This window comes from Pseudorasbora parva, chromosome 12 (genome assembly GCF_024679245.1).
Source record: "Pseudorasbora parva isolate DD20220531a chromosome 12, ASM2467924v1, whole genome shotgun sequence".
NCBI classification, from domain to species: domain Eukaryota; kingdom Metazoa; phylum Chordata; class Actinopteri; order Cypriniformes; family Gobionidae; genus Pseudorasbora; species Pseudorasbora parva.
In genome coordinates this window covers 33,851,842-33,877,930 of record NC_090183.1, presented here as the reverse complement: position 1 = coordinate 33,877,930, position 26,089 = coordinate 33,851,842, and the positions used below count along the sequence as shown (strand labels likewise).

Below are 26,089 nucleotides of genomic sequence, written 5' to 3'. Positions count from 1 at the left end.
TTGAAAGAGTTGACAGCAGGATGCACTATGATAAGGCAGGCCGGCAGAGTTAGTGTTATGCACTGGGAATTCATGTGGATGTTATTTTAACATGCACCACCTACCTAAAGCTTATGGCAGACCGTACACCTCTTCATGGCAATAGTGTTCCCTGATGGAAGTGGTCTCTTGCCACACTGCAAAGATTATTCACGAATGTTTGAGGAACATAACAAAGATTTTAAAGTGTTGCGGTGGTCTAACAAATCTGATCCAAGGAGGCCCCTCCTTGCAGGACTTAAAGGATCCACTGCTAATGTCTTGGTGCCACAAGACGTATTCAGAGGACTTGTTAAGTTCATGCCTCGATACATTAGAGCTGCATGAGGGGCCCTACAAGATATTAGGCAGGGTTTTTAATGTTGTGGCTGATCAGTGTGTGTATATATACTGTTTTTGACCCAAAACATTTTGACCAGTCACAGGTGAAGCAAAAATCGTTGATCATCTCCTAACAAGGTCACATGTTGAGGTCTTGGTAGATTAGATTGGTAAGAAAACAATCAGTTCTCGTAATTATGAATGTGTTGGATGTTGAAATGGCCAGGAATAAATATCTATTGGGTGTCGGGTGCCCAATAGACACTTGAGCGTTGGAACTGGACCTTGGAGCAGGTTGGATGAGTCCCATTTAATTTTACATCCCATAGACAGCCAAGTACGCATGTGCCATATAACTGGGGAAGTAAGCGCGTGTGATCCATAGATCTCGATCCAATTGAGTATTTGTAGGATGTGCTGAACCAACAACAGGCTTCCCACTCGTCCTGAAAAAACTTGATAACCTGGGAAATTGATGACAGATTATCATTGGCCCAAACAAGCAATAAAGTCAGATGCAAGATATATATAATTGTGAGTTTATATCTCGCAATTCTGAATCTTCTTGCAATTTACTTTTTCCGCACAATTGCGAGTTTGCAAGATCTTTTTTCAGAATTGTGAGATGTAAACTCACAATTGCAAGTTATAAAGTCCAATTCTGAGGAATAAAGACTTTTTCAGAATTTATATTCTAACTTTCTTTATAACTCACAATTGCGAGTTTATATCACAATTATGTAAACTCCCATTTGCGAGGAAAAAATCAGAAGAATGAGAGAAAAAGTCACAATTACCTTTTCTTTTTATTCTGTGGCAAAAACAAGCTTCCATAGTCATAATGTATGACTATAGCTCAACAGTTTTCATAGTTGAGTCATGGCAATAAACTGTACGCCTTTTAAAAACTTTGAGAGTAATATTTGGTATGATCTTTTTCTTTTATTCCTATCATAGTAAAATTGAAAATTGTCCTGGAAAATGATTGCTTAAAAAGAGTGGGAACTCTGAACACGTTCGATCCATGGTATCGCCACCTCGCAAACTATAGGACTTTAAGGATCTGCTGGTAATGTTTTGGTGCCCGTTAGCACAGGACATCTTCAGGAGTTCATGCCTCAGTGGGTCAGCGCTGTCTTGTAGGGATGGGTCGATTTTGAACAAATCTTTAATGTGTCTCGAATTCGGTATCCCTGAGCTCAGCTCACCAGTGTCCGCATGACATCTTTCACATTACCAATTTTTATAAACTGTGCCCCATTTTGAACTAAACTGCCAGTGTGAAAATGCCCTCATATTTACATCCTATATGAGGTGTATGCAGTGTTTCCCATGCAGTGGATGCAGTGTATCACATGAGTATGCAGTGTATCACATGAGTAGCAAGTGCAATATTACAAAAGTTCTATTTTTCTGTACACTGTAAAAACAAATCAGATCTCCAATTGAAAATTTTCAAGTGACTGATCACATCAAAATTTTTCAGTTGGCCAAATTAAATTTCTGTAAATTAAATTGCATCTATTCACAGAATTTCAATTCAGCAAACTGAAAAATGTAGGTATGATCAGTCACTAGAAAATTTTCAATTGGAGCCATTATTTTTTTACAGTGTACAGAATAACACGAGACAAGTGCAAATGTGATACTGAGCTCATACAACAGATTAATAAATAATTTATACATTTAAAAAAAAGTTAACATTGTGTTGTTTTAGACACAATAATTGTCTTTTTTTGCTCAGTTTTTGCCAATGGAAATATAAGCAGGATTGTTTGTCTCCAACTCCGAGCAATACACAGTGTTTCTTTTCTGAATCTGCTTTTTAAACGAATCACGTGAACCAATGATTCAATGGACCAAAGAGAACAAACATTTTAAGGTATAGTTAATCCCCCAAAAAATCTGTCTGAAGCTACTTTTTGTAATATCTATTTTATTTTATTTGTTTACACAATAATGACTTTAAATGGTCTTTTGGGAGTAATTTCTCAGCCAAATTTGATGTGTGATAATTAGATAAAATTAGATTAATTAATCGCCACATTGTGTAATAATTAGATTTTTAAAAAAATGTTACGCTCGTTCACAACATTGATTCATTAAATTGATGAAAAGTTACCATTATATAGTTACAAAAGAAAAAACTTTCATATTTATATTTTATACATACACTCCTGAACAAAATCTTGAGGCCAGGGGATGCATTGCAAGTTTTACACATTTCACACTAGTGGATCATAACCGGGTTGTAAGTGCTGCTTCAAAATGCCAAAAGAAGAAACGGGAGCAAGAGACAAAAAATAGAGAGTAGGCAATTTATTGAAAACTGCATTTAAACTCAAACAGGCCGTTCATCAGCTGATCAAAAGTTTAAGACCATAGCCATAAAAAGGTCAAATCTGCACAAAAATATGGCTTTCATTTCATTGTCCTTCAAGCAGTCATACTGTCGAGATCTCCTGAAGGCAAAGGGAAAAAGGCTTTCAGTCTTTGAATGTGGCAGGATTGTTGAGCTTCACAAGCAAGGCCTTTCACAACGCGCCATCGCCGCTGAGGTTGGACACAGTAAGACAGTCATCTTACATTTCTTAAAAAATCCTTAGCGCTATGGGACAAAAAAGTCAAGTGGTAGACCCAAAAAGATTTCACCTGCACTGAGCCACAGGATCCGACGGGTTGTCCGTGAAGACACCGGTCGATCCTCGACCCAAATTAAGGCCCTTACTGATGCTGACTGCAGCCCAATAACCATAAGACGTCATCTGCTAGAGAAGGGCTTCAAGAACAAAAACGTCTTCAAAGGCCACGTCTCCTCCCACCACAGAAACTTACCCATTTAGAATTTACAAGGGAGCACCAAACATGGGACATTAAAAAGTGGAAGAAAGTTTTATTCTCTGAAGAGAGAATTTTTAACCTGGATGGTCCTGATGGCTTCCAACGTTACTGGCATGACAAGGAGATCCCACCTGAGATGTTTTCTACGCGTCACAGTGGAGGAGGCTCCATCATGATCTGGGGTGCTTTTTCCATCAATGGGAAAATGGAGCTTCAGGTAGTGCAGGGGCGTCGAACGGCGACTGGCTATATAGATCTGCTGCAGCGGGCATCCCTCTTGACCGAGGGCCCCTGTCTGTGCGGTAATGACTGGGTATTTCAACAGGACAACGCTCACAAAGCCCGCCTTCCAGACCGTGGATGCCCTTTGTGAAGCCATCTTCACCACATGGAGCAACGGAACAGCAGCCTCCTGTAAACATCCGCTTCAAGCATGCCGAAACGAGTTTTAGAAGTGATCAACAAGAACGGTGGGGCTACTCACTACTGTGTCCTTTTTTGAGAATTTTAGTACTGTTGTGCGTTTATTTTTGGGCTATGGACTTAAACTTTTGATCAGCTGATGAACGGCCTGTTTGAGTTTAAATGCAGTTTTCAATAAATTGCCTACTCTCTATTTTTTGTCTCTTGCTCCTGTTTCTTCTTTTGGCATTTTGAAGCAGCACTTACAACCCGGTTATGATCCACTAGTGCGAAATGTGTAAAACTTGCAATGCATCCCCTGGTCTTAAGATTTTGTTCAGGAGTGTATTTATACACCCTATTAAACCAAACGGTAATTTTACTGCCATGTTAAAAACCAAGATATTTTTCTGTTAAATACTTTATTAATCTAATGTCATGCAATGTTTCTTTCTTAAAACAGCATCCAAAAAAGTAAGAGGCTGATCAAGATCAATCAGGAACAGCAGTGATGCCACATGTGGACGAGACAAGGACACTTTTTTGTGGCACATTTATTAATTACTTCCTATATGACAGTTATGCTTGAAAAACATTAATTGCCATAATTTCGTTCAAAGTACAGGAAATTAGCTACTTTTGTCTTTCTTGTAATTATATTTTAATGAGCTAGTGGAGCTAAATAAAACAGGAAAATTCTCAAAAGAGTTATCAATAATGCACAAGCACTCAATCAGTCTTTATTTTCTTCAAAGATGCAAAGCCACCTCATCATTTTTCAAATAACTCTTCATAGATCAGTTTTGTATTTGAAATACTAAATACTGGTTAGATGCCTAAGCGTTTTCAAATCTTAAGGGATCACATCTGATCATTGTCTGTGCTGCCAGACCCATTAAAAGCCATTTGTAGTCTCTTCCTTTCTGTTTGTCTTGTTCCTGAACGTCTTTGATGGTTGTACACCATAAGCAATCACTTTGAAGTCATCAAGCACCACACATGTAATTGGAAGATAAATAAGAGACATATCCAATGAGCCAATCTAACACCATTAATAATGCTACAAGGACAGCTTGAACCGAGAAGTAATTATGTCTACAGTATTTATCATGTTTAAATGTATTTCTTCAGCAGGCATGATGTGATAATCACTTCACTTTTCCTGACAAAGCTAAATCACGCTCTTAATTTAAAGTGTAACTTTTTTGTGGGTATGCTGAAATAAACTGACAAATTACAAATATATTATGTGAAAAATAGTTAATCAAGATGACAAATGGTAATTGTCAGTCAATTTTGCTTTTTATATGCACAGTTTTACTTCTAAATGAGATTCAGTGGGAGTCAGTTAAGGCATAAAACTGTCAGAAAGCATATCAATGCCTTTTTATTTGTCACTGTATTTCAATGCCTGTTTTCCACCATCTTGCCAAAAGGCATATGTTCTGTATCAAAGGAAAAGCACCTAATTTATGTTATTAACTGACTCAAAGGATATCCATTTAGCAAAATGCACACACAGAAAGCACATAATAATAACAACCCAGGTATTCTGTAACAAAGGTTGTACTCTGAACCATTAACTCTACATATTACTGTCCATATATCTCAAGTATAGGAACCACTGACATTTCCATTTAAGATAGATTTTGCCCATGCGAAATGTCATCCCTAATCCCATAAAGGGTCAGGGGTGTAAAGTTCATTCTATAATGTTTTTTTTATAATTTAGCCTAATGTTCATACTTTTTAATATTTAATGTTTGGGTTGCAGTATGTGTACGTGTTACAGGCTAGTAATGGAGTGCAATTGGATCAAGAGCAAAGCTGAAGGTGCACCTCTTATGTGACCTTTAGTTCTTTTCCTTCATCAAGATTCATGCTTAATCTTGCCAGGCTCCTTTCATGTTCTGCTTTCCAATTTTCACATCAAAAAAAGAAGAAGAAGATATTGATTCGCATCCATAAGCCTTTTACAACGAAGATGGATGATCATTGATCAATGACATTATGAGTTTAGCAAGATTTTACAATTAAAATAAAATGCTAAATATGTTTTAGTTAGTTACTGGTTGTACGACCAACTTCTATTTTGCAACTACTTTGCAACTTTTTCACAGTAATGTTGGTGACAGCGAATCGTTCCTAATTCTCTTGACCGGAGGTTATTAAATGAGCAGTTCCCACAGTTTCATTAATGTATGTCATTTCATGTATGTAACGTCATAATTTTAGTCTAAATGGACCAGACCAGTGTTAGCTACCCGTTAGTCACTATGCTAGTAACAATCGGTTGTGGTTAAGGTCAAGTTTGGATCTTAAAAAATACATTTAGATTTGATTTAGTACTGTCCCGAACAGATGTTTATATATTGATCAAAAGACAAAATAATAACTGCTGTTAGACAAATTAATCATTTAAAAATATAGCCTACATACTCTGACTCTTAATACTTTGATGTTACCTGGATGATCATCAACTGTTTTAATGTTTTCTTTGTGAATATTGTTTGTTCTGAGCAGTTACACTGCCCACTGTTTGTAAGTCGGCAAGAAATAAAAAATCACCCTATTTTCACCCTATTTTTTTTGAATACATCTTATTGATCTTACTGTGAACCATGCATCCATCGTCTGTATTTATTTATTTATTTTTTCACCTGGTAATTTTTAATCAAAATGCCATAACTCAATCATCCCCTTCCCTTTTCTTAACAATTAAACAGAAGCTCGCATTCAGATCTGCTTCCATCCAATCAATCCGATCCACCCTGCATTTTTCTTTTTCACAATATGGTCCTATGACCGCAATTTTACATGTCGTGCCACAGGCTGGCAAACATTCAAATGCTTTATATATGCAATGTTCTTGTATAAAAAGTGGAATCTGAATTTTTATTTACACATTCTAACCATCAAAGAGCCAAAAACATGCTTTACACGCTTACCTAGGCTAGTACCTAGGCTTTACTTATGAGTCATGCTATTACAGGACAGACTCAATTTTGTGATAATGAATAGCCATTTCATCCCCAGAGATTTATTGTGGTTTCATAGTTTAATTTACAAAGTTTCTTTCAATAATTTTCATATTTCACTTAAATGGGTAGTAAAAATCTATTCCCATTAAGGTGCAAGCACAAAATTATGAAAAGTGACTTTGGCCAGTATTATGCATAACATTAGAAATGTTATAGGTGTAATTACTGGATGATGACACATTTCGTTCCTTAGAGTGTCCTTGTAAAGATGTGCCAGTTCATATGCAGCTCTGGCCGTATAGGGTCAATAGATCAAGTGGAAAATTACTCTGTTAAACGTTAAGTCATCAATTTGATTTAAGAAAACGGGTGGCTTTAGGGATTAGGGAACATTTGAAATGGTCAATTATTGTAATTATGGTTATGTAGGACAAAGGGTATGATTTGTGAATGTTTGTTGCTCATTTACACACACATTGCATGAGTAATGTCCTCTCTTTTTAATCCATTACGGAGTGCAACTTTGTTCATTCTTCACCACTTAAAGATGCCGTTTTGGACTTTGCCCAAAGGCGAAAGAAATCATATAAACCAGGGGTTTTGAGTGCCATTGTTTTTGTCGAAGCTAATCTTTTCTCCTGATATTAAACTTTTAGCACTCCAGTCATAATAGTGTTCAAGAGCATGTCTGACAAATCATGCTAAACTGTATTTCCAATGGACAAAAACAGATCAGAGCTTCACAATCAATATGGTCCTGTTGTTGTTCAAGGAATGTCTCATCATCCGTTTTTCTTTCATTTGTGCTGATGTCATTGCACATAATAGACTGTCATGTATCAATCTTTCAAAAAAACAATCAAGGTAATTGTTTTGGCTGTTTTAGTATCTTTGCTAACTGGAAATGATTCCTCTGCTGCTTGTACATATACACAGATCAGGCATAACATTATGACCAGTGAGAGGTGAAGTAAATAACACTGATTATCTCTTCATCATGCCCCCTGTTAGTGGGTGGGATGTATTAGGCAGCAAGTGAACATTTTGTCCTCAAAATTTGAGTGAGTTTGACAAGGTCCAAATTGTGATGGCTAGAAGAAAACTGCAGCTGCATCTCCAAAACTGCGTCTCTTTTGTGGGGTGTTCCCAGTCTGTAGTGGTCAGTATCTATCAAAAAAAGTCCATGGGAGGGGGACAGTGGTGAACTGGTGACAGGGTCATGGCCAAGGCTCACTGATGCACATAGGGAGTGAAGGCTGGCCGGTGTGGTCCAATCAAACAGATGAGCTGTAGCTCAAATTGCTCAAAAAGTTAACGCTGGTTCTGAGAGGTTAGTCATAATGTTAGGTGGTCATAATGCTATGCCTGATCTGTGTGCTTCTAAATTTGAGGGATGCAAACTGCTCAATTAAATAAATCTGATGTCTAATGAAATACAGAGTAACCATGGAAATCCTTTTTGTTCTTTTCAATGAAAATACTAACCTTAGCACTCCAGGTTCAGCTCTGTAATGAGTGACATCAGTTGCATGCACCACGGTAAAGAAGCATCTGTTGAGTCAGAGACAGGAGGTTCATCAAGGTAACATTCAGTTCTGACAGGAACAGGATTCCCTCCTACAGTGTTTTACTCTGACGCACACTAGAATAAAGATTACTTGTTGTTCAGGAACACAATGCTGAATTACTTTATTTTCCTGTGTGAGGGACGGTATTGTCAAATGCGTCACTGCACAGAGAAGGAGCACTTTCCTGTACACAAAAAGCTGAACTTTATCATAGTGTAATAACACAAAGGCTTTGAGTTTCAGGCATGAAAAGGATGCATTTTGGTATTTCCTTCCATTCTGGGATGCATTACACTCTTTTAAGAAGCAAAAACAAGACATTTTCGTCTGTATTAAGATTGTTACATAATAACAAAAATATGACATTGCATTTCTACATTACAGACAACTCTTACAATCCTTATTATGGAAATGTATATACTTGGATATTCTCGGTAAGTTTTGAAGTAGACTGGGACTGGTCTTTTGTCTGTCTATGCACAAGGTGACTCAGTCAGAGAATATCAACTTCTAGATAGGGCTTCATGGAGTTCTATCAAAAATGAAAGAAAAATCACAGGCCATGTGTCACTATATCACTGTTTGGTCTTCTGTTTTGCACCAGTTCCCACCACTAGTCTGTCACCATAGTTATTAATCACATCCATTATCACTGCCAGCTTTGTATTGTTTATCACCTCGTTTTGTCTGTATTTAAGCCATGTATTTTTAGTTCTCTGTTGTCTGATCTCGTTCACGTATGTTGTGTTTCGCTTGCTGTATGAATGTGGATTCAACCTCTGGATTTTATTAAATGCTGTTTGAACTGTTCTTTTTCATCTTGGTGCCTTTTTATGCAGCTTAGCCGTGACACCATGATTCATAAATCAGGACATTTTTGCGAGACCAAATTTTTTTTATAATTCACCTATGGAATTGAAAGTAGGCGTCTGTTTGGCCCAGCACAATTTAGAATGAACTTTGACATTATGGCATTATCCCTTTTTCCTGCTGAGATGCAATTTCACACCCACTTCACTCACTATTTTAACACTTAGTTGGCTAAAGATGTCTGTCTCAAACTTGTGGTATGTTTAATGAATAGGGCAATTAATTTATTGAATGGTATATATTAAAATTATATATATAAAAAATTATGCTCTAACAACATATCCTTTTATTTAATTTTATTTTTGGTCAGTATTGTCATTGTGGAAATTCTTACTTATAGGAGGCTTTGGAAAAGTTTCAGTTCATTAAACCATTACATTCTTTTAAAAATATTGATTCAATTTTTCATAATATGACCCCTCTAAGAGGGCACAGTACAATGTACTTGTATTATACATTTGTGGAACAGAGGGTAGAATTTCTGTCTGTCTCTCTATATTTACAAGATTCAGTGATACGATTATTGTAGATGTAGCTCTAAAATGAGTTAATAGGTTTTCCCCAAGACTCAGTATCCTGGGAAAGCCATAAGCAGCACTTTCAGTGCACGGTCATAAATCAAAAAGCTGCACCACAGCACCAACAATGGCAGCTCTTATCCATAGACTTTGACTCAGCAACAAGCTGTGAATTTGCATGAGCAAAGGACTGTCCAGCCTGAATTACAGGGTCTTCACTCATTACCTCCACACGTCAGGCACAGGCCATATAACCCCCGGCCTCCTCTATATGACACAATAAATGGATGATCAACCACTAAACCACAAAATGATTCATTTTTAGTTGTGTTAAAATTTTAGTTTGTGTTTGAAAAACTGTTGCCCAATTAAAAAGAAAAGAAAAGGAAAATAATAATATCTGTGAAATGACTGTATGTTTGTTTAAATAGTTTTAGTAGTATTAAGAGAATATGGTCCACCAAACCAGATGCTTAATAAATAATGTAGAACTGATTATGCAAGGAGGTGTGTACGCTTGCATTGCTCGATGAGAAATAACTCCGATCCATGTTTGACAGATATCCGCTTCAACGTGAATTGGAACAAGCCTAAATTCCTATAAATTACTGCAACATGAGAATCCTTTTATACTGCTTTATGTATTCCCATATTGTCAGTTTTATGTGTAATCTGATATTTATTCTTAGCTGCTACATACGTATACAGACCACTTTATAATTATGAAAAGCACTAAATGTACAACCTAATCAATTCTGAAAATGCTTTTAGAGCAATATTCTGGCCAGCACAGCCAGTTATTTAAAGCCCTTATAAAACAGGTTTAATGTACTATACTCTAATGCTTAGCTCTCTGCTGTGGTTATCAAGCCTATATTTCACCTCTGCAGAGGTCAGACCAAACCACAGTATGAGGTGTTTACAAAACACTTAAAACGGGTCTCTTATCTTAGTGGACAGAGGCGAGAAAATGTATAGATTTACAACTCTTAATGCAGGCAACATAAACTATTATAAATGCTCTTCAGCACATAGAGTTAGAACCTGTCCTTTATTCGCCTTTCAAACTCTTACTGGGCGATTTCTGCACTACTCAAACTGTAGACCCAAATAAGTTGGGTCTACTCGGCGCAGTAAAAAGTCCCGGCTGAAAAATCCTCCCTCACATCTTCCCCTCCCTCTCTCATTTCTGTCAATAAGGGGGAGGGGAAGATGTGAGGGAGCATGTTTCAGCCGGGACTTTTTACTGCGCCGAGTCGAAGTACTCCCAGAAGTGCTATTCCACCATACATTATAGTTCTCCTTTTTAATCGGCTTGGAAAAGCGCAACGTTTTATTCTGTCACAATACTTGATCGTTCAACTATTCGTGTAACTGTATTTAAATAGGGAAAACTTCTAACTTGATCTTGGTTTGGTACCATAGTGAATGAACTGGGCTAAGTGGACTAAGCTAAATGCTATCAGATCGTCACCGCGCGTCAGAGAGATAGTATTTGAGTATATGGGAAAAATGTGGCGTTTTCAATGCAAATGAGCTGTTGCTCCCCCTTACCCCAGAGGGCAGAGCTTTCACAGCTTATGAACACACGAATGAAAACTGAAACATGATATAACTGTTTGTTTTGATGATCATCTCTATCGCAGACACTCATGTGACTTTGCAGTTCTTCATTATCATGATATTATCATCTGCATACGCTTTAAAGTCTTATCACTCTCAACTTGAGCACATACACCCGAAGCATGTGCACAGAGAGCTGGATGTCAGCGTGAGTAGGCTATTAAACTAGACTAGTTCTCTTTCATGTGTTATTGCGATTAAACTGTCAAATGCACACAAGGTTATGTCAGAAAAACGCAAAGTTCACATGAAAACAGTTGGTTATGTCTGTGCACTTATGCAGCAAGTACAGAAATACTGTGTGTATATTAGATCAGTGTAACGTTATTAAAGTGAAAGCAGTGTAATATACAGTACTTACTAAGCTGTTAATATGAATCAAACAATAAAAGAAGAAAATCTCTTGCTGATCTTGACTCAATAACTTTAGTAACTTTATTAAGAGCACATTCTGACTTGAATGATGCTGTTAAAGGGATAGTTCATCTAAAAATGACAATTCTGTCATTAATTACTTACCCTCATGCCGTTCGATAATGGTTCTACAATCTACAATCATTTTATGAAGTGACGAAAATTGTTTTTGTACGAAAAAAAAAGACTTGTATAGTGATGGGCCGATTTCAAAACACCGCTTTCTACAGCTTCGAACCGTTATGAATCATTGTGTCAATTTATGGTTCTGATCGCCAAAGTCACGTGATTTCAGCAATTTGCCGGTTTGACACCGATCCGAATGCTAAATTGATGCACTGATTCATTAAGATCCAAGGCCATCTCTTTATAAGTCGTTATTTTTTATAACATAAGTTGTTTTTAACAGAGGTCTTACGGGTGTGGAACGACATTGGGGTGAGTCATTAATGAAAGAAATTTCATTTTTGGGTGAACTAACCCTTTAAGTACCTTTTATGGGTCTTGACAGAAGAAATGACATTGGTGTCAACGGAGGCCTTTCTGAGCCATCATATTTCAATAAAAATATCTTCATTTGTTGTTCCAAAGATGACGGGCAGGGTCAGGGCAGGGTCTTTGCTAATAAGGTCCTTTAACATTGGGGCCTGTGAAATGCGAACACATTCTCGGGAGTCAGCAAATGGCTTGTTCTGAGACACTGCTTAAGATTTATGTGGATTAAAAAAGGAGTGGGTGGATTTTTACCATTATAGGGTGGTTATGTACATACACTGCCAACAAAAATTTATGTTCAAACACCATGTAAAAGTGAATTTTGCACAATACGTGCCCTTTAAGAGGCAGTACGCACATAGCACTTTAAAGTGAGCCCATTTATTTATTGACTACTGTGTCCTTTTCTTGTTTTTCATTAGAAATTAGAGTTCTGATTGATATGTGACCCTGGAACAAAAACCCGTCATAAGGGTCAACTTTTTTGAAGCTGAGATATGTACATAATCTGAAAGCTGAATAAATAAGCTTACCATTGATTTATGTATTTGTTAGGATAGGACAATATTTGGTCGATATACAATTATTTGAAAATCTGGAATCTAAGAGTGCAAAAACATCTAAATTTGTTAAATTTAGAAAAAATTTAAATTTGAAAATTGCCTTTAAAGTTGTCTAAATTTAGTCTTTAGCCAATAGCCACGCATGTTATTACCAATAATTAAAAATATATATTTATGGAAATTTACCAAATATCTTTATATTCTATTGATTTTTGGCATAAAATAAATAAATTTATAATTTTGACACATAAGATGTATTGTTGGCTATTGTCACAAATATACCCATGTGAATTATGACTGGATTTGTGGTCCAGGGTCACATATAGGTAAAATGATAGTATACCTTGTCCCAGAGGATATTTCATACATATTTATAATGTTTCTCTCTAAGTAAACACCTAAATATTTATGATGAGCATTCATTCAACTTTCCATTGCAAAGTGAGAAATAAAAGGACTTGATGAAATGCGTAAAAAGGATGTTAGCTTTGCAGAAATGTTATTAGTTATACCATCACTCAATTACTCTCAGTCTTGAGGCAATAAGGTAATTCAGTAGTGTGTGCAGATAACTATTACAAAGGAGAATATTTCTCCAGTGAAATAAATTCTTCTACGAAATACTGCATTTCAGTATGCTGTATACTGTATTTTAAGCACCATTAATAACACATATTTTATACATGTTGGATTTGCATATATGACAGTATCTTTCACTGTGGCTTTCACATTTCTCTAAAATCACACTTGAATGCATCATGTCAGGTTTGTCATTGTCACTGACATCAAATCTGACATTATGCTTTTAACGGTATAGCATATTAGATTTTTTTGTCCGTTTCTCAAAGGAATTGTAATTTTATGATACTTTATATGCTTTTATCTCATTTTGGAACTTGACAGCCTCATTCCATTTTCAATTTCATTACAAAGAAAAAAGCTATGACATTCACCTTCAGTCACAGAAATTATATCTGATTGAGTTGATGAGCATACTGATTTGATTTAAAAAAGGCTTCATGTAGAATTCAGAAAGCCTTGTTATTAGTGGCACATAATGTAAGAGACTGAACGTTATTCAATGCCCTGATATACTCACAGCAAAGTCTTTTTCAGTCCTTGCTTAGACAACACATTCTTACACCCAACTCGTCACATATGGACGCTTGACCCGGACCCCTTGTCGTCACTTTTCAACGAACTGGGCGTACCTTTATCGTCAATTTTCGATGCGCTGGGTGCTCCATTCATTTCAATGATAAACCTTTGGCGTCATAAACAGACGCATTTAATTATTTGCATTTATAAAAGCAGACATGATTTTATTAATATTTAAAGGCTACTTTTATATTTTGGAGCAATTAAACCAACTCCTACCCTAAACCTACCCATATCTAAACAATATAAAACACATAACAGGCAAATAAATGTACAGTCACAAGTATTTATTGCAAAAACGGACCAAAACAGTATAAAAGTATTAAATCATGTTGCATTCCAAGTCTTCTGAAGTCATACGATGTCTTCATGTCAAGAACAGAGTTGATCTTGATGTTTTAATCGCTGAAATGATGATCCCGCTGCCCCATGAACGAACTCATTCATAACTCATTCAAATAATTCAAAAGACTCCTGAGCATGACGCAATCGGTCACAAGACACACGAGAGCCACTGACATTTTACAATCAATGCTGACGTAATGACGCAATTGGTCACAAGACATACAAGTGCCAATGCAATTTCACTATGAAATCTCACGTAACGCGCGGCAATATTCGAAATTTGAAATGTTCATGATCTTCGGCGGATGGAGATGCTCGCTTTTGGGGATTTTCTTCATACAAATCAATCGTTTGGCTTCGGAAAACTTTATTATTTTTATGGATTATTTAACTTTTTGAATAACTCATGGATGCAGACGTATGTTATATCCTGTGTTTTATATCATGTTCACACAAATGGGTAGGTTTAGGGATGGGATGGGGTTGGGTTACATGTTAAGCATGTCTAAATAGTGTAAATAAAATAAATGTAAATAAAATGATGCTTGCTGATTAAATTGAAAAACACACTCCAACATGTCATAATGGCAAAATCATAAACTAATAACATTTCTCCATGACAATAACATTCCCAATACCCAGTGCGTATGTGTATGACGCCAAAGGTTTCTCACTGAAATGAATGGAACACCCAGCTCGTCGAAACATGACGCCTTGGGGTACCTTTTGCGTCTTAATTGTGACGCGGAAGGCACTTGACCATGCTTCAGAGTTCTATAGAAGTCTATCGGACTACCCTGCACGTCGAAAATTGACGATAAAGGTACGCCCAGTTCGTTGAAAAGTGACGACAAGGGGTCCGGGTCAAGCGTCCATATGTGACGAGTTGGGCGTGAGAATGTGTTGGCTTAGAAGTAAAAATAAGCTGGAAATACCTTTGCAGCGATATACTTTTAATGAACGTTCCCAACGCTGTCCATGCTGCTGAGAGCGACGTTTAGATTAATAAGTACGTACTAAACGCTTCCCTCTCAATTTAACCACACAACAAAAATGACAGCGGCGAGAAAACAGCAGTCAAGAAAGCATTGTAGGGATGTAGATATGTTTGCACATGAAACATACAATGAACATTGTATATGCATTCGTTTCATGCGTCATAGAACCGAAGAGAGGCTCGGGAGCACGTTGAAACATCACATCCTTTTGATCTTCCCAGCAAAAATATCTCACAGAGGCAGCCTTTGAAATTCGGAGGCCTGTTTCAAACAAACAGTTGGAGATGTTATTGGATGTTATTTGGCTCTGCAGTGAACACCTCTTGTATTGACCATGCCATTAGGGCAAAAATAAAGTGCGGAGAGTCTTTCTTGCAGCATAGTGGACCGCAGGTGTAATTTGATCAAATGCAAGAATATAAATATGGCAAAAACGATGGAAAACATTTTTATGAAACAAAAAAAGTAATTGTTGTATAAAGTCAATAGGCTATATCAATTGCTATTTGCATATTGATATTCGGGAAAACAGCACTCTACCTGTTATAAATATAAAAAACGAACTCAGACAGGGGCATTTTTGCCATCTTGATTTTGGGGGGCATTTTTATTAATACTGGTGGCATTTTTGCCCCATGCCCCCATTCATTTCTGTGATGGCAGGGGGTGGGACTTTTTCAAGCTCAAGTACACAGAGGCCCCTTCTGTTGCAAGTTAAGCGAAAAAGCTTCAAGTGAAAGCCTTTTTTTTCCTTTTTCTTTTTTACATAAAATTTAATCTACAAGCTTTCATAGACAACCTTGAAAGTCAGGGAAGTTCTTTTTAGTTGGCAATGAAAAAGCTATTAATACATGAACATTTTTACAGCAACTTTAATCTTGGATGAATTATTCCTTTAAGGGTACACTGTGTAACTTTTGACTCATTGAAAACATTTACGTAAGAAACTACACCAGCAATCCTTCTTCCAAAATGTGTTTTTGTCTTACCCTGATTTACACTGGTACGCCTATTATAAGGCATATGTGTCTGGTTGGATTTAGTGGAAAATCCAACCAGACCATCCATCCATATCTGTAAATAGAGAAAAGTTGCTCTGGCTACATTGACGTGCGTATGGTGTGGGAGCGGCATATGGTAGTTGTCACAACGAGTGAGAAAGTTTGACATGAAACACTTTAAATTTCAAACTTCCAGAAACTCACCCGTTTTAAATGGCAATCATTGTTTAAACATGGATCAGTGACTATCCAAAATCAAATGTGTCCCTACTATATATGCGAAAACAACGAGAAGCTCATTGCTTGCTTGACGTGTAAGAAACCCATAGTCCGCAAAAAAATATGGACGACGCGACGGGGCCAGGACTCAAGCCGAATTAAATCTGTTTATTTTTGAACTAACCCTTTAAATTAACATAGATTTTATCAGGATTTCTTCTTATAAGGTTTTTTGCTGCAGATATATAGTAATTCTGCTGTATCTTTCCAGACAGGACACAGTGAAGTATAATCGACTAACAGGTAATAGCATTACTTTGTGACCTTTCTCACATCTAAAAAATAAGGATAACAGCTCTGAGTCTTCTCTTATAATGCCTGATGAGTTTAGAGAACACCTGACAATAGATCAGAGACCATTCCTCCAAAAAGAATCTCTCCAGATCCTTCAGATTCCCAGCTCTTTATTATTATATTATTATAGGTTTTTTTTGACAGGTTTGCTGTCAAAAAGCTATTTTTATAATTTCATCTGACAGAACCAGCTTCCTTTTGAAGTTCCAGTTGTCTGACAACTGAATATGCTGGAGTTTGTTTCTGGATGGGCAAGAAGATTTTTCTTGAAACCCCAACTTTGAGGGTTGTTTGATTTAGTTTTTTAAGGCTTTCTGTCTCCAAGACTTCACTAATCTCTGCAATTCTCCATCTATGAATCTTTGGCCACTCAAACTCTCCTCCTCACGACCTTGCATTAGGATGATATAGACACAAGTCCTCTTCTAGGCAGATTCATAAAAAATTTTGTTGATTGGAGCTTCTTGATTATTGCCCAGATGGTGGAAATTGTCAATGCTTTTGCTATATTTTCTTACAGCCACTTTCTATTTTGCTGCACATCAGAACTATATTCTGTGGTTTTACTCATTGTGATGAATGATTAAGGGAATTTGGCCTTTTTATTTCCTCATATTTACACTCCTGTGAAGCAAGAAGTCATAGCTAGACAATTTCAAGTTAATAGTCACCCTGGTGTGCTAAAAATGTAAGTAATGATGGCAATATACTTCAGTGATATTTTGCTCATATAAAATTCTAGTGGAGCCGATTGTGGCCAGCGTGTTTTAGAGAAAAAACTAGACAGACATGCATAATTTGTTGATCTTGCACCTGTTACATTTTCTATCACATCGGAAGCATTGGAGGCACAGGCAGCAGACCTTGTAAATCAGACCTTACGGACAGCTCTCTCCTACTCTCGGTGCTCGGTCCACGTTTGCACTGTGCACATGGGAACAGTTTTTGCTTAGTCTTCATAATTCAGCATTGGGTGTTACTATGCCTCCCCAGACATCCTGATAGCTCATTTGCTAAACCCATGTTTTGTTGTAGGGTTCTCTGGAGGGACTAAAAGCCCTTTAGTTGCCAGTAAGTCTTACATGATTAGAAACTAGCACTAATGAGGGGAAGGACAAATGGAGTGGAATCAATGGCTCATGGGGTCAGAAAGAATTAATACCAGGCTGCTGAGAGGCTGCAAGCAATTAGATGTGAACTACTGAGACAAAAGTGCAGCTTCTTCAGATTAGTCAGGCAGCAAGGAACACTGGAAGGTGTGATTTAGGACTGGAATGGTCAAACCACACTGTTAAACCTTACCCGTTTTTTTTATAAGTAAAATACTGGCAACACTGTTGCCAGCTAGTTAGTGTAAAGAATCTGTTACAGTGACTAACTGGCAACAGTGTTGCCAGTTTCATACCGTAAATCAGGCATTACAGTTGATAACTGGCAGCAGTGGTTTCAGTTAATTACTGTACTGCATATACTTTAAAATCATTTATAATTCAGTACTCATTGTGGTACTCTTAAACTTATGAAGCATTCTGGCATGTTACTTCAATAAAAAATATAAAGAACATTTAAATCTTTACACAATTTGACTTTATTACTTAGATTTTTATCTATTGCCCAACATAGCAGAATTACAAAAAAACGAATGAAACTAATAATTGGCTCCTTCATAACAATTATATCAACAAATATAATATGAAAACACACACATATTTTCAAGACATGTCAAATCCGGCCTCCAACCAAATAAAAATTAACTTGGATGCAACACCCAAATCTACATCTCAGCCACTAATGACCCTCAGGTAATTTATGTTAACACAAATTAAATGACATTCTTGTATCCGTACAAGTAAAACATTAACAAAAATGCTTTCAGTTAGTTGTAAAATTCAAATTGCTCAAATTCAGTGAGCAACTACTAAAATGTATGTACATGTGGATTTATGTTTTGAATCTTTCTTAACAGATGACAGTTTTACGGCTAGTTCCAGCTTTGGAAGCACATTTTGTCCCGTCAGGATTAATCCTCATTAAAAACCTGTTGAGTGAATCAGACAACAGCTATTTCAGAAATGAAGTAACAAATCAAACAGTTCAGAAAAAAACATACTACGAAACAATATAAATACAAATAAAATGCACAACTGTGGCAAACTCATGTTATATGATTGCACATGTACCTTTCAATGAGTTCTAATGTGGCACTGGCTGACTCTTATTGATATTCAATGTTAAATACAAGACACTGAAAACACATGCAGTGCCACTGAGAAATCCAACTGCTCATCAATGCAATGAGTGTCACTTTCATCCACTTAGATGAATTTACAAGGCTATCTTGTGAAATTTGTTCTCACCATAAAAACTACCAAAACACAGTAATTATTTACGATATATTTCATGCTTACCAAGCATGATGAGCCTTGGTGTGACTGGTAGATGTAGATCATTTTCCACTGACATTCAGGTTGAAGTTTTCTTTGGAAAGAAATTTGCCCTATGTTGGAGTTGTTTTGTATAAAAAAGTTAGTTGGTGAAAAGGCAAATGTAAACAGTTCGAAAAAAACGGTGACGTAATGCATCATGGGAATGTAGACCAGTAATTTACCAGTAAATGTTAAAGTTATTTCCCTTCATGGGCGCTGAAGGTAATGTACTGTAGTTTAGTGCAGCAAAACCTCACCTCATATTACAGTAAAATACCTTCCACTGATGTTAAAGCTAGATACTGGCGATTTTACAGTTATTTACCCAGAAATCTACAGTAAGGTTTAACAGTGCACTGCTCTTACACCAGACTCTCCCGGTCTGTTGTGCAAAAACAAAAAATATTAAAAGAAATATAAAAGAATTGTACACTTTTATGGTAAGTCTTATACTCACAAACTGGGAAATGGTCAGCAGTTTGTTGCTGTTTTCTGTCTTTGTGTCCGGGTGTTATCACATTAATGTTACTCTAAAGCAAAAATGGGATTATTCAAGGATGAACATTTCTATAGCCACCATGATTAATAATTGACTGTGTATTTCAAGTTTCACTAACCACTTGTACTTTACCTTGCTTGGCAAAAAAATAAATAAAAAAATCTCTGCCTTGACAATAATAAATGCCTTTTTGCAGTGCACTGGTAGCATGTGCAAACAGACATCTTAAATATCATGGCCGGGCATCTGTTTTATGATGTGTTGTGATCTATAAAAGATGATGTCATAGATTACAAACCGGCCTTCCATTGCTTCTTCCAATCCCAATTGCAATGTGTTATTGAAACATGCAGTACTTCTCATCTATTTTTATAAATATTTTAAACTCCCAGGAACGAGGAAGCTTCTGACCATAAAAACACAATGTCTAAATTGTGACTTGTGTGTGGGTGTGTATGAGAATGATCTCAAATACTGCTCGGTTTCATGACCACTGATTGGGTGAGACGTCTAAAATGAGTAAAACTGAAAAAACCTGATAACAAATTTAACTCTATGTGAATTCCAGGGGAAGCATTTGAGGTTGCTGTTTGAAATTAGTCAATGTTCTGCCAGTTTTTCAGTGGTTTTGGTACTTTTCCTCCATTTACATTCCATTCCTGTCCAGAATATAACATTGTTCAGGTCTATTTAAATATCTCTAGTGCATTTCGTCCTTCAGTGATGTGACAGAGTTAATAATAAGGTGTGAGGAAGTCACTCTGAAACTGATGGACAGATGGTCTGTTTTGATCAAATTCACCATGGATTCTGTTTGACATTCCAGCTAAAAATACTTTTATTTTACTTAATACTTTTCATTTCCCTTAGTCTATTTTACTTAATTTATGTATACACTGGAAAATCATTACAGTTTCTTTTAGTGACCAGCTATGGGAGTTTGTTAATGATACACTTAAGTCTCTAGCAGGAGAATCAATGTCAGCAAGAGAGTCAATGTCAGTTTATCACTTTGAAATAAATGCTTAAAATACAAATTAGTCCAAAAGATTGTTGGTTCTTACTATCAGTCTTGGGAGAATGAGCATATATTAGTAGCCTTTAGTAGTAAAAGCCTTCAGTAAAACAACAACAGACATTGTGTCACCACAAAAGTGCAATACAACAAAACCAAGAGAGACTTTTGTGCTTGTTTTAAACTTTATTTTAATCTTGTTTGATTTGTATGTAGGGGCACTCTTTCAGGAAATTGATATTAGACCACGTTCAGTTTTTTTGGGCAGTTGTGTTGTCTGCTCCAAGCAATTTAACTAATGTTGAAATGATCAATCTAAATTTCAAAGTCAGCCAAATGCTTGACCTAACATCCCATGGTAATAAAATAACTTTCTGTAAATTCTCTGCTAGCAGTTTTTACTATAGAACAGGATCATTGGTCATCAACCAATCACTGTAAATTAATTCAAAACAAATTCTCACAAAAAGTATGCAATTCCTGATTTTCCCACATGCAACATGTAATTATCTGATGAAAACAGATACAAATAGATCTTTGTAAAACAACAATAACAACAACAACAACAACAACAAAATGTTTTCCGAAAGGTTCTTGGCCTCTGATTCAGAATTGTTCTTAACAACAATGGGCTGCCCAGTTAAATTTGAAATCTTTCTGTCAAGCTTATTATTACACTGATTGTTTCTTATTGCTTGTGGTTCTTGAGCACAGTTATCAAGCCTGCAGGGTGCAGCACTAATCTTAGTCAATTAAACTTTATTAAGCTTTATTAGGTAAGAAAGAAAGAGGCATTCATGCTCATGTTTGTTATAGTGAATAACTTTAGCTCATTCATTACTCAGCTACTTCCAAAAACTTGTTTACTATCAAATATATGATTTCTACCTCTATTAGCCTACATTAGAATCCTCCTAGGCATAGCACAACTCCAGAATACTCATTAACACGCATTTGAGGATAATTAGTATTCATGTTACTGATATTTAACCTTGTTTGGTTAAGCTATAGCAGAGCATACTAATATCATTCAGGAAGTTGTTCATCTAATGCTGTTTCCACTGTATAATGTTTACACCTCAAGGCATTTTTCTGTGGTGTTGATTAACAGCATTTGTTTTATTAGTTAATGCCTAAAAATTACTATAATATTGGCAGAAGAGGCTCGGTAGCTTGTTATCTAAAAGTAGTTCAAGTTTATAATGATCATTTAGGACCAATGTGCTAATAATTTTTCTTTATACTGGGGAAATTTTCATAAACCTTGGAGCATTGAAGCAAGTTCAAGCTTTACTCATTTCAAGTCATCAGAGGTTTTACAGTTTATTTCCAGCTTTTATAAATATCATAATTGTATCCACTTTATTTTAACATAACACTTTAAATTCACTTTACAGTGAGTTTATTTTTGTCATTTAAAAGACATTACATGTACACAATTGACATCATTATATATTGAAATTGTTTTTATCAGTAAATGAATCCTTGAGTAATTAACCTCTTACCTCTTACATTTAAAGACAATTTGGGGTTATTCAAACTCATTACCACCCCTCGAGAGTTGGAACTATTTTACTCTTTTATTACAGAGAGTTACTAATGTTATAGCAATTAGATGATTTTTCATGCGTCTTAATGTTTTCAGAACAAAAAAAATTATCATCCTTTTCCAAGATTCATTTAAACTTCAGTCCCATGATTCTCATAACACACATTCCTTTCACAAATGCAAATGTTCACCTTTATTTAATTGTTCCCTAATACACACCAGATGTTTATGGATATAAATGTCTTCAGCGTAGAGAGTTTGATGGGTCCCCCTGGGCTTTTTGAGGGATGAGAGCTTTGTATGTGATTGGTTCATACCATCCTATTTCCAAAATCCATCTTAAAGTCAAGCACTAGATTGTAAGAACCTCAGTTTATATAATGTTTTGCTTCTCCTTCTGAGCGTCATTTGAAACTGTCCTTTTGCATATTAAACCCTCCTACTCTGTCTTCCCAAATTACACTTCTCTGTCTCTTGGGTTCATAAAGTCTCTTTCACAGAGAAAGAAAGCTCAAGGCTCCAATAAAGCCAATCTGTACATGTAAAGCAATCACTCACCAGTTAAATCAAGCAGATGCACCAACCTGGTGAGCAATTCACAGAGTAATGAACTGTAAAACCCATTTTGTCTGAGACGCTTTCCGGACATGTGACCGCAGTGAGATACACACTGGTCTCGAGGTGTCACATTTGCTCTTGGGTTTATCCACAGTAGAGCCTGCAAAACGTTACATCTCATTCTCATAATCTCACTCTCCCTAGCCGTACGCACTGGCCAAATAGCTGTCATGCAGGACCGTGACCGAAACACCGTCCAGAGACATTAAACTCATGCCCTCGCAGACCTTTATCTGACAAGCATCACCTGACTTACGCTGGTGTCTGTTGTATTCTAAGCAAACAAAAGATGTTGAGTCTGTTTGCTGGAAGGCTTGTGGGGATTGTTAAAATTCATCAAATGCATTGTATAAAATTGCTACCTTGGAAAAACACAGATGTGTGGCTGTCTGCTGTCCAGAATATCAATGTCAATGCAGTATCTCACCAAATCCGTCCTTTCAAGCAAACCAGAGGATTTAGAAGCAAGTAAACAATGTTGTTGTATAAATACATGTCAAGTGTACTGTAAAAGCTAGGATTTCATGAGTTGAAGTTATGAGTTATGGAGTTATGAGTTTGTTATACGACATGTCACGTTCAGTCCTCTGTTTATGCAGTTAAGAGTGTCTGTTTTTGGCTGAAATGAGGAGGTGTTTCCTGGACAACTCAACTCCACTGCACCTCCAGAGGCCAGCTTATCAACACCTGGCAAATATCTGGGCATTTTCAGTGTGCCAGGGGAAGACTGAACAAATGGAATGAAACCTTTGGCCAACTGCCACCTCAATGACTTGATGAAACAATCAAAAATGCAATATAATTTTAACTGCATATTTAATTTGATAATAAACACACTTTAGCATGCCAAGAAAACAGTATTAAAGTTGTATTTAAAAAGGGCTCTACAAAAAATTCTCCCTAAACTTTGAGTCTCTGTAAATTATACATCCTTGATTCATGACTAATCACGGCAGATGGATCTTCTCAAAGTGTCCATTTACTGTCATTGAGGTCATATTATTTATTTAACAGATCCGCTGCAGGTCTCTAAAGAGATACGTTCAAAACAAACAACTGCTGAAAAAGTAAATGACATAAGTAGGATCACATAAACACTGTGTGAAAGTAACAGCGGTGATTGTATTGCTTTTGAGAAGCACATTTGAATAGGTGGTATTATTTATATTTCTAAGATACAAATACGATCTTCTGGTTGTGTTAGGGTAAAATCATTAATTTGTTAATTTGTTCACTTGTTTGTTTCTCCATTAGTGCTACATATGTGAACCAGATGTTCCTCTGTTGCTATGGTTACTTCGCTGAGAAGATGTCTTGCTCTCAAGACCAATTTTGTGCTTTGAAAGTAGAAACGGGGGGACTTAATCTTAACATCTGAAATACCTGTGTATTTTTGATATATATATATATAAAGATATTCTTGCAATTTGTATGAAAATAGTATGATAATTTTAACATTAAACATTAAAGGCACAAAATAAAGTCTATGTAGAAACCATCAATTATTAATAGTTCATTTAACCAGTGTAACAGTGATTCATGTCTGTGTGTCTGAATGATAAATGTAAGTGCATTACTAGAGCGGCCCTGCAAGTGTGAATGCAATGGCATTCAAGCAAAGATGTGAAATACAATTTAATGTTGAAAACAAAGCGTGATGTTAGTTCTACAGCACAATGGTAGTTTATATACAATGAAGACTATTTTGGCCTTTTGTTTGAGGACAACTAGAACCTCAAAACATAATGCCTAATCACATAAATAGTCAGTGAATGACATCAGCAGAGTTACTTCCTAGGAAGTTACTCATTTAAAAGTAATTTTAAGCTTTTGAATTGCGGTCAGCAGCGAAAGACAACTAATTTCTCCATTTGCGCGAGTGACTGTTTTGCTTCTCACAGAGCATGTGAGTTTTAAAAAGTTTTATTAGGTGCTTTTGGCTTTGAGCGGTTAAATATACATGGTAAAAAGTATCAAAATGCCCATCTTTGCTAATATCCTCATAAACAGTCTAATGGGCTAATATATATATATATATAAAAAAGAACCAATCACATTGAGTATGTAACTTTCAGCGATTAGGAGTGTTGAGAAGAGAAACATGGTAGAAGAGGCCAGCCTTCCTTGGTATTTCATCCAATCATTGAAGAGATCTAAATAACGTGATACTAGTCACGTAACCAATGCCATCTCACGACCAATTCATGGTTGGCCATTCAGATGGCTAATTTGTATTAGTGACCTCACTCGTATAAATTCTTACGATTTGTCTATACTGCAGTGATGGAGCGAGGTTAGGGGTAGGTCATTCGTACAATCGTACGAAATCATACGAGTTGACCAATACGTCCAATACGTATGATTAGCAAAATTTGTGATGTCGTACAAATTCGCACAAATTAGCCACCTTGTAAAATATGTTCGAATTGAGTTTGGGTTGTTTAAACAGCTGCCGCTGATGTAACTACGTATAGGCAGTACAGATGTTGAATATTTGATCTCAAACTAATTTATCAAACTACCATTCGAACAACAGCTACAAATTTAAAATGAAGGAAGACCCCCACACCTATAGTCTAACCTAAGACATAGGCTACAGCAATCAGCTTCACTTAACGGTTGAACACTGACATTTAAAGGACAGTAGTGTGGATTTTTGCTTCAAGTGAGTGAAATTATATATAAATTGTCTTGCTGTGTGTGTTTTCTGTAAATGTTCTGTCTAAACATTACCCCGATAAAGCCTATTTAAAGCAGTTAACAAAATCATTGGGAGTGAATTTTGTGTGCCTCTACTTTAAAACCCACCAGCCCTCACTGGAATTGATTCCTCTTTTGCGTTTACTCTCACTTGAACGGAGACATTACATTACACAAAATTATGTGAAAATACCCATCTCAGCAAGTATTCTCTCGGCTATATGTCATAAGTGTACAGGTGAGAAAGAAAATGGATGTGTGTCAGTATATTCGGACCGTGCATTCTGTCTTATAGTGACAGCAGTCAGAAGGGAAGTGGTTATGACAGCTTTTAGGAGTGTTTCGCGTAAAAGTGTCAAGCAGCATCTCCAGGCACTCCCTTGAGAACCAGACCACACATTATGTGCACCACTGCAAGAGAGACTATTATTCTACCACTTACTGTACATGTGCATTGATTTTTTTTGAGCAATATTAAAAATATAATACCTGTCCACAGCACTATGTATCCATGTCATGTGGCAAACAGAGTAACCAGGACAACAAGCTTTCTTTATGTCACTGCAAAAGCA

At 36.4% G+C, this 26,089-nt stretch overlaps 1 protein-coding gene across 2 annotated transcripts in view; it reads left to right on the top strand.

The window, feature by feature from the left end:
* The window catches only part of LOC137094347 (cystathionine gamma-lyase-like), a 35,917-nt gene extending 11,754 nt beyond the window's left edge, over positions 1-24,163 (top strand). The window contains exon 12 of one of the 2 annotated variants that reach the window (XM_067459935.1): positions 23,417-24,163. In XM_067459935.1, the coding sequence (XP_067316036.1) occupies positions 23,417-23,440 (24 nt within the window). In that variant the 3' untranslated portion in view covers positions 23,441-24,163. Of the gene's footprint in view, positions 1-4,066; positions 4,520-23,416 lie in introns of those variants that run through there. The other variant, XM_067459937.1, reaches the window with a different exon arrangement.
* Positions 24,164-26,089: the final 1,926 nt, after the last annotated feature.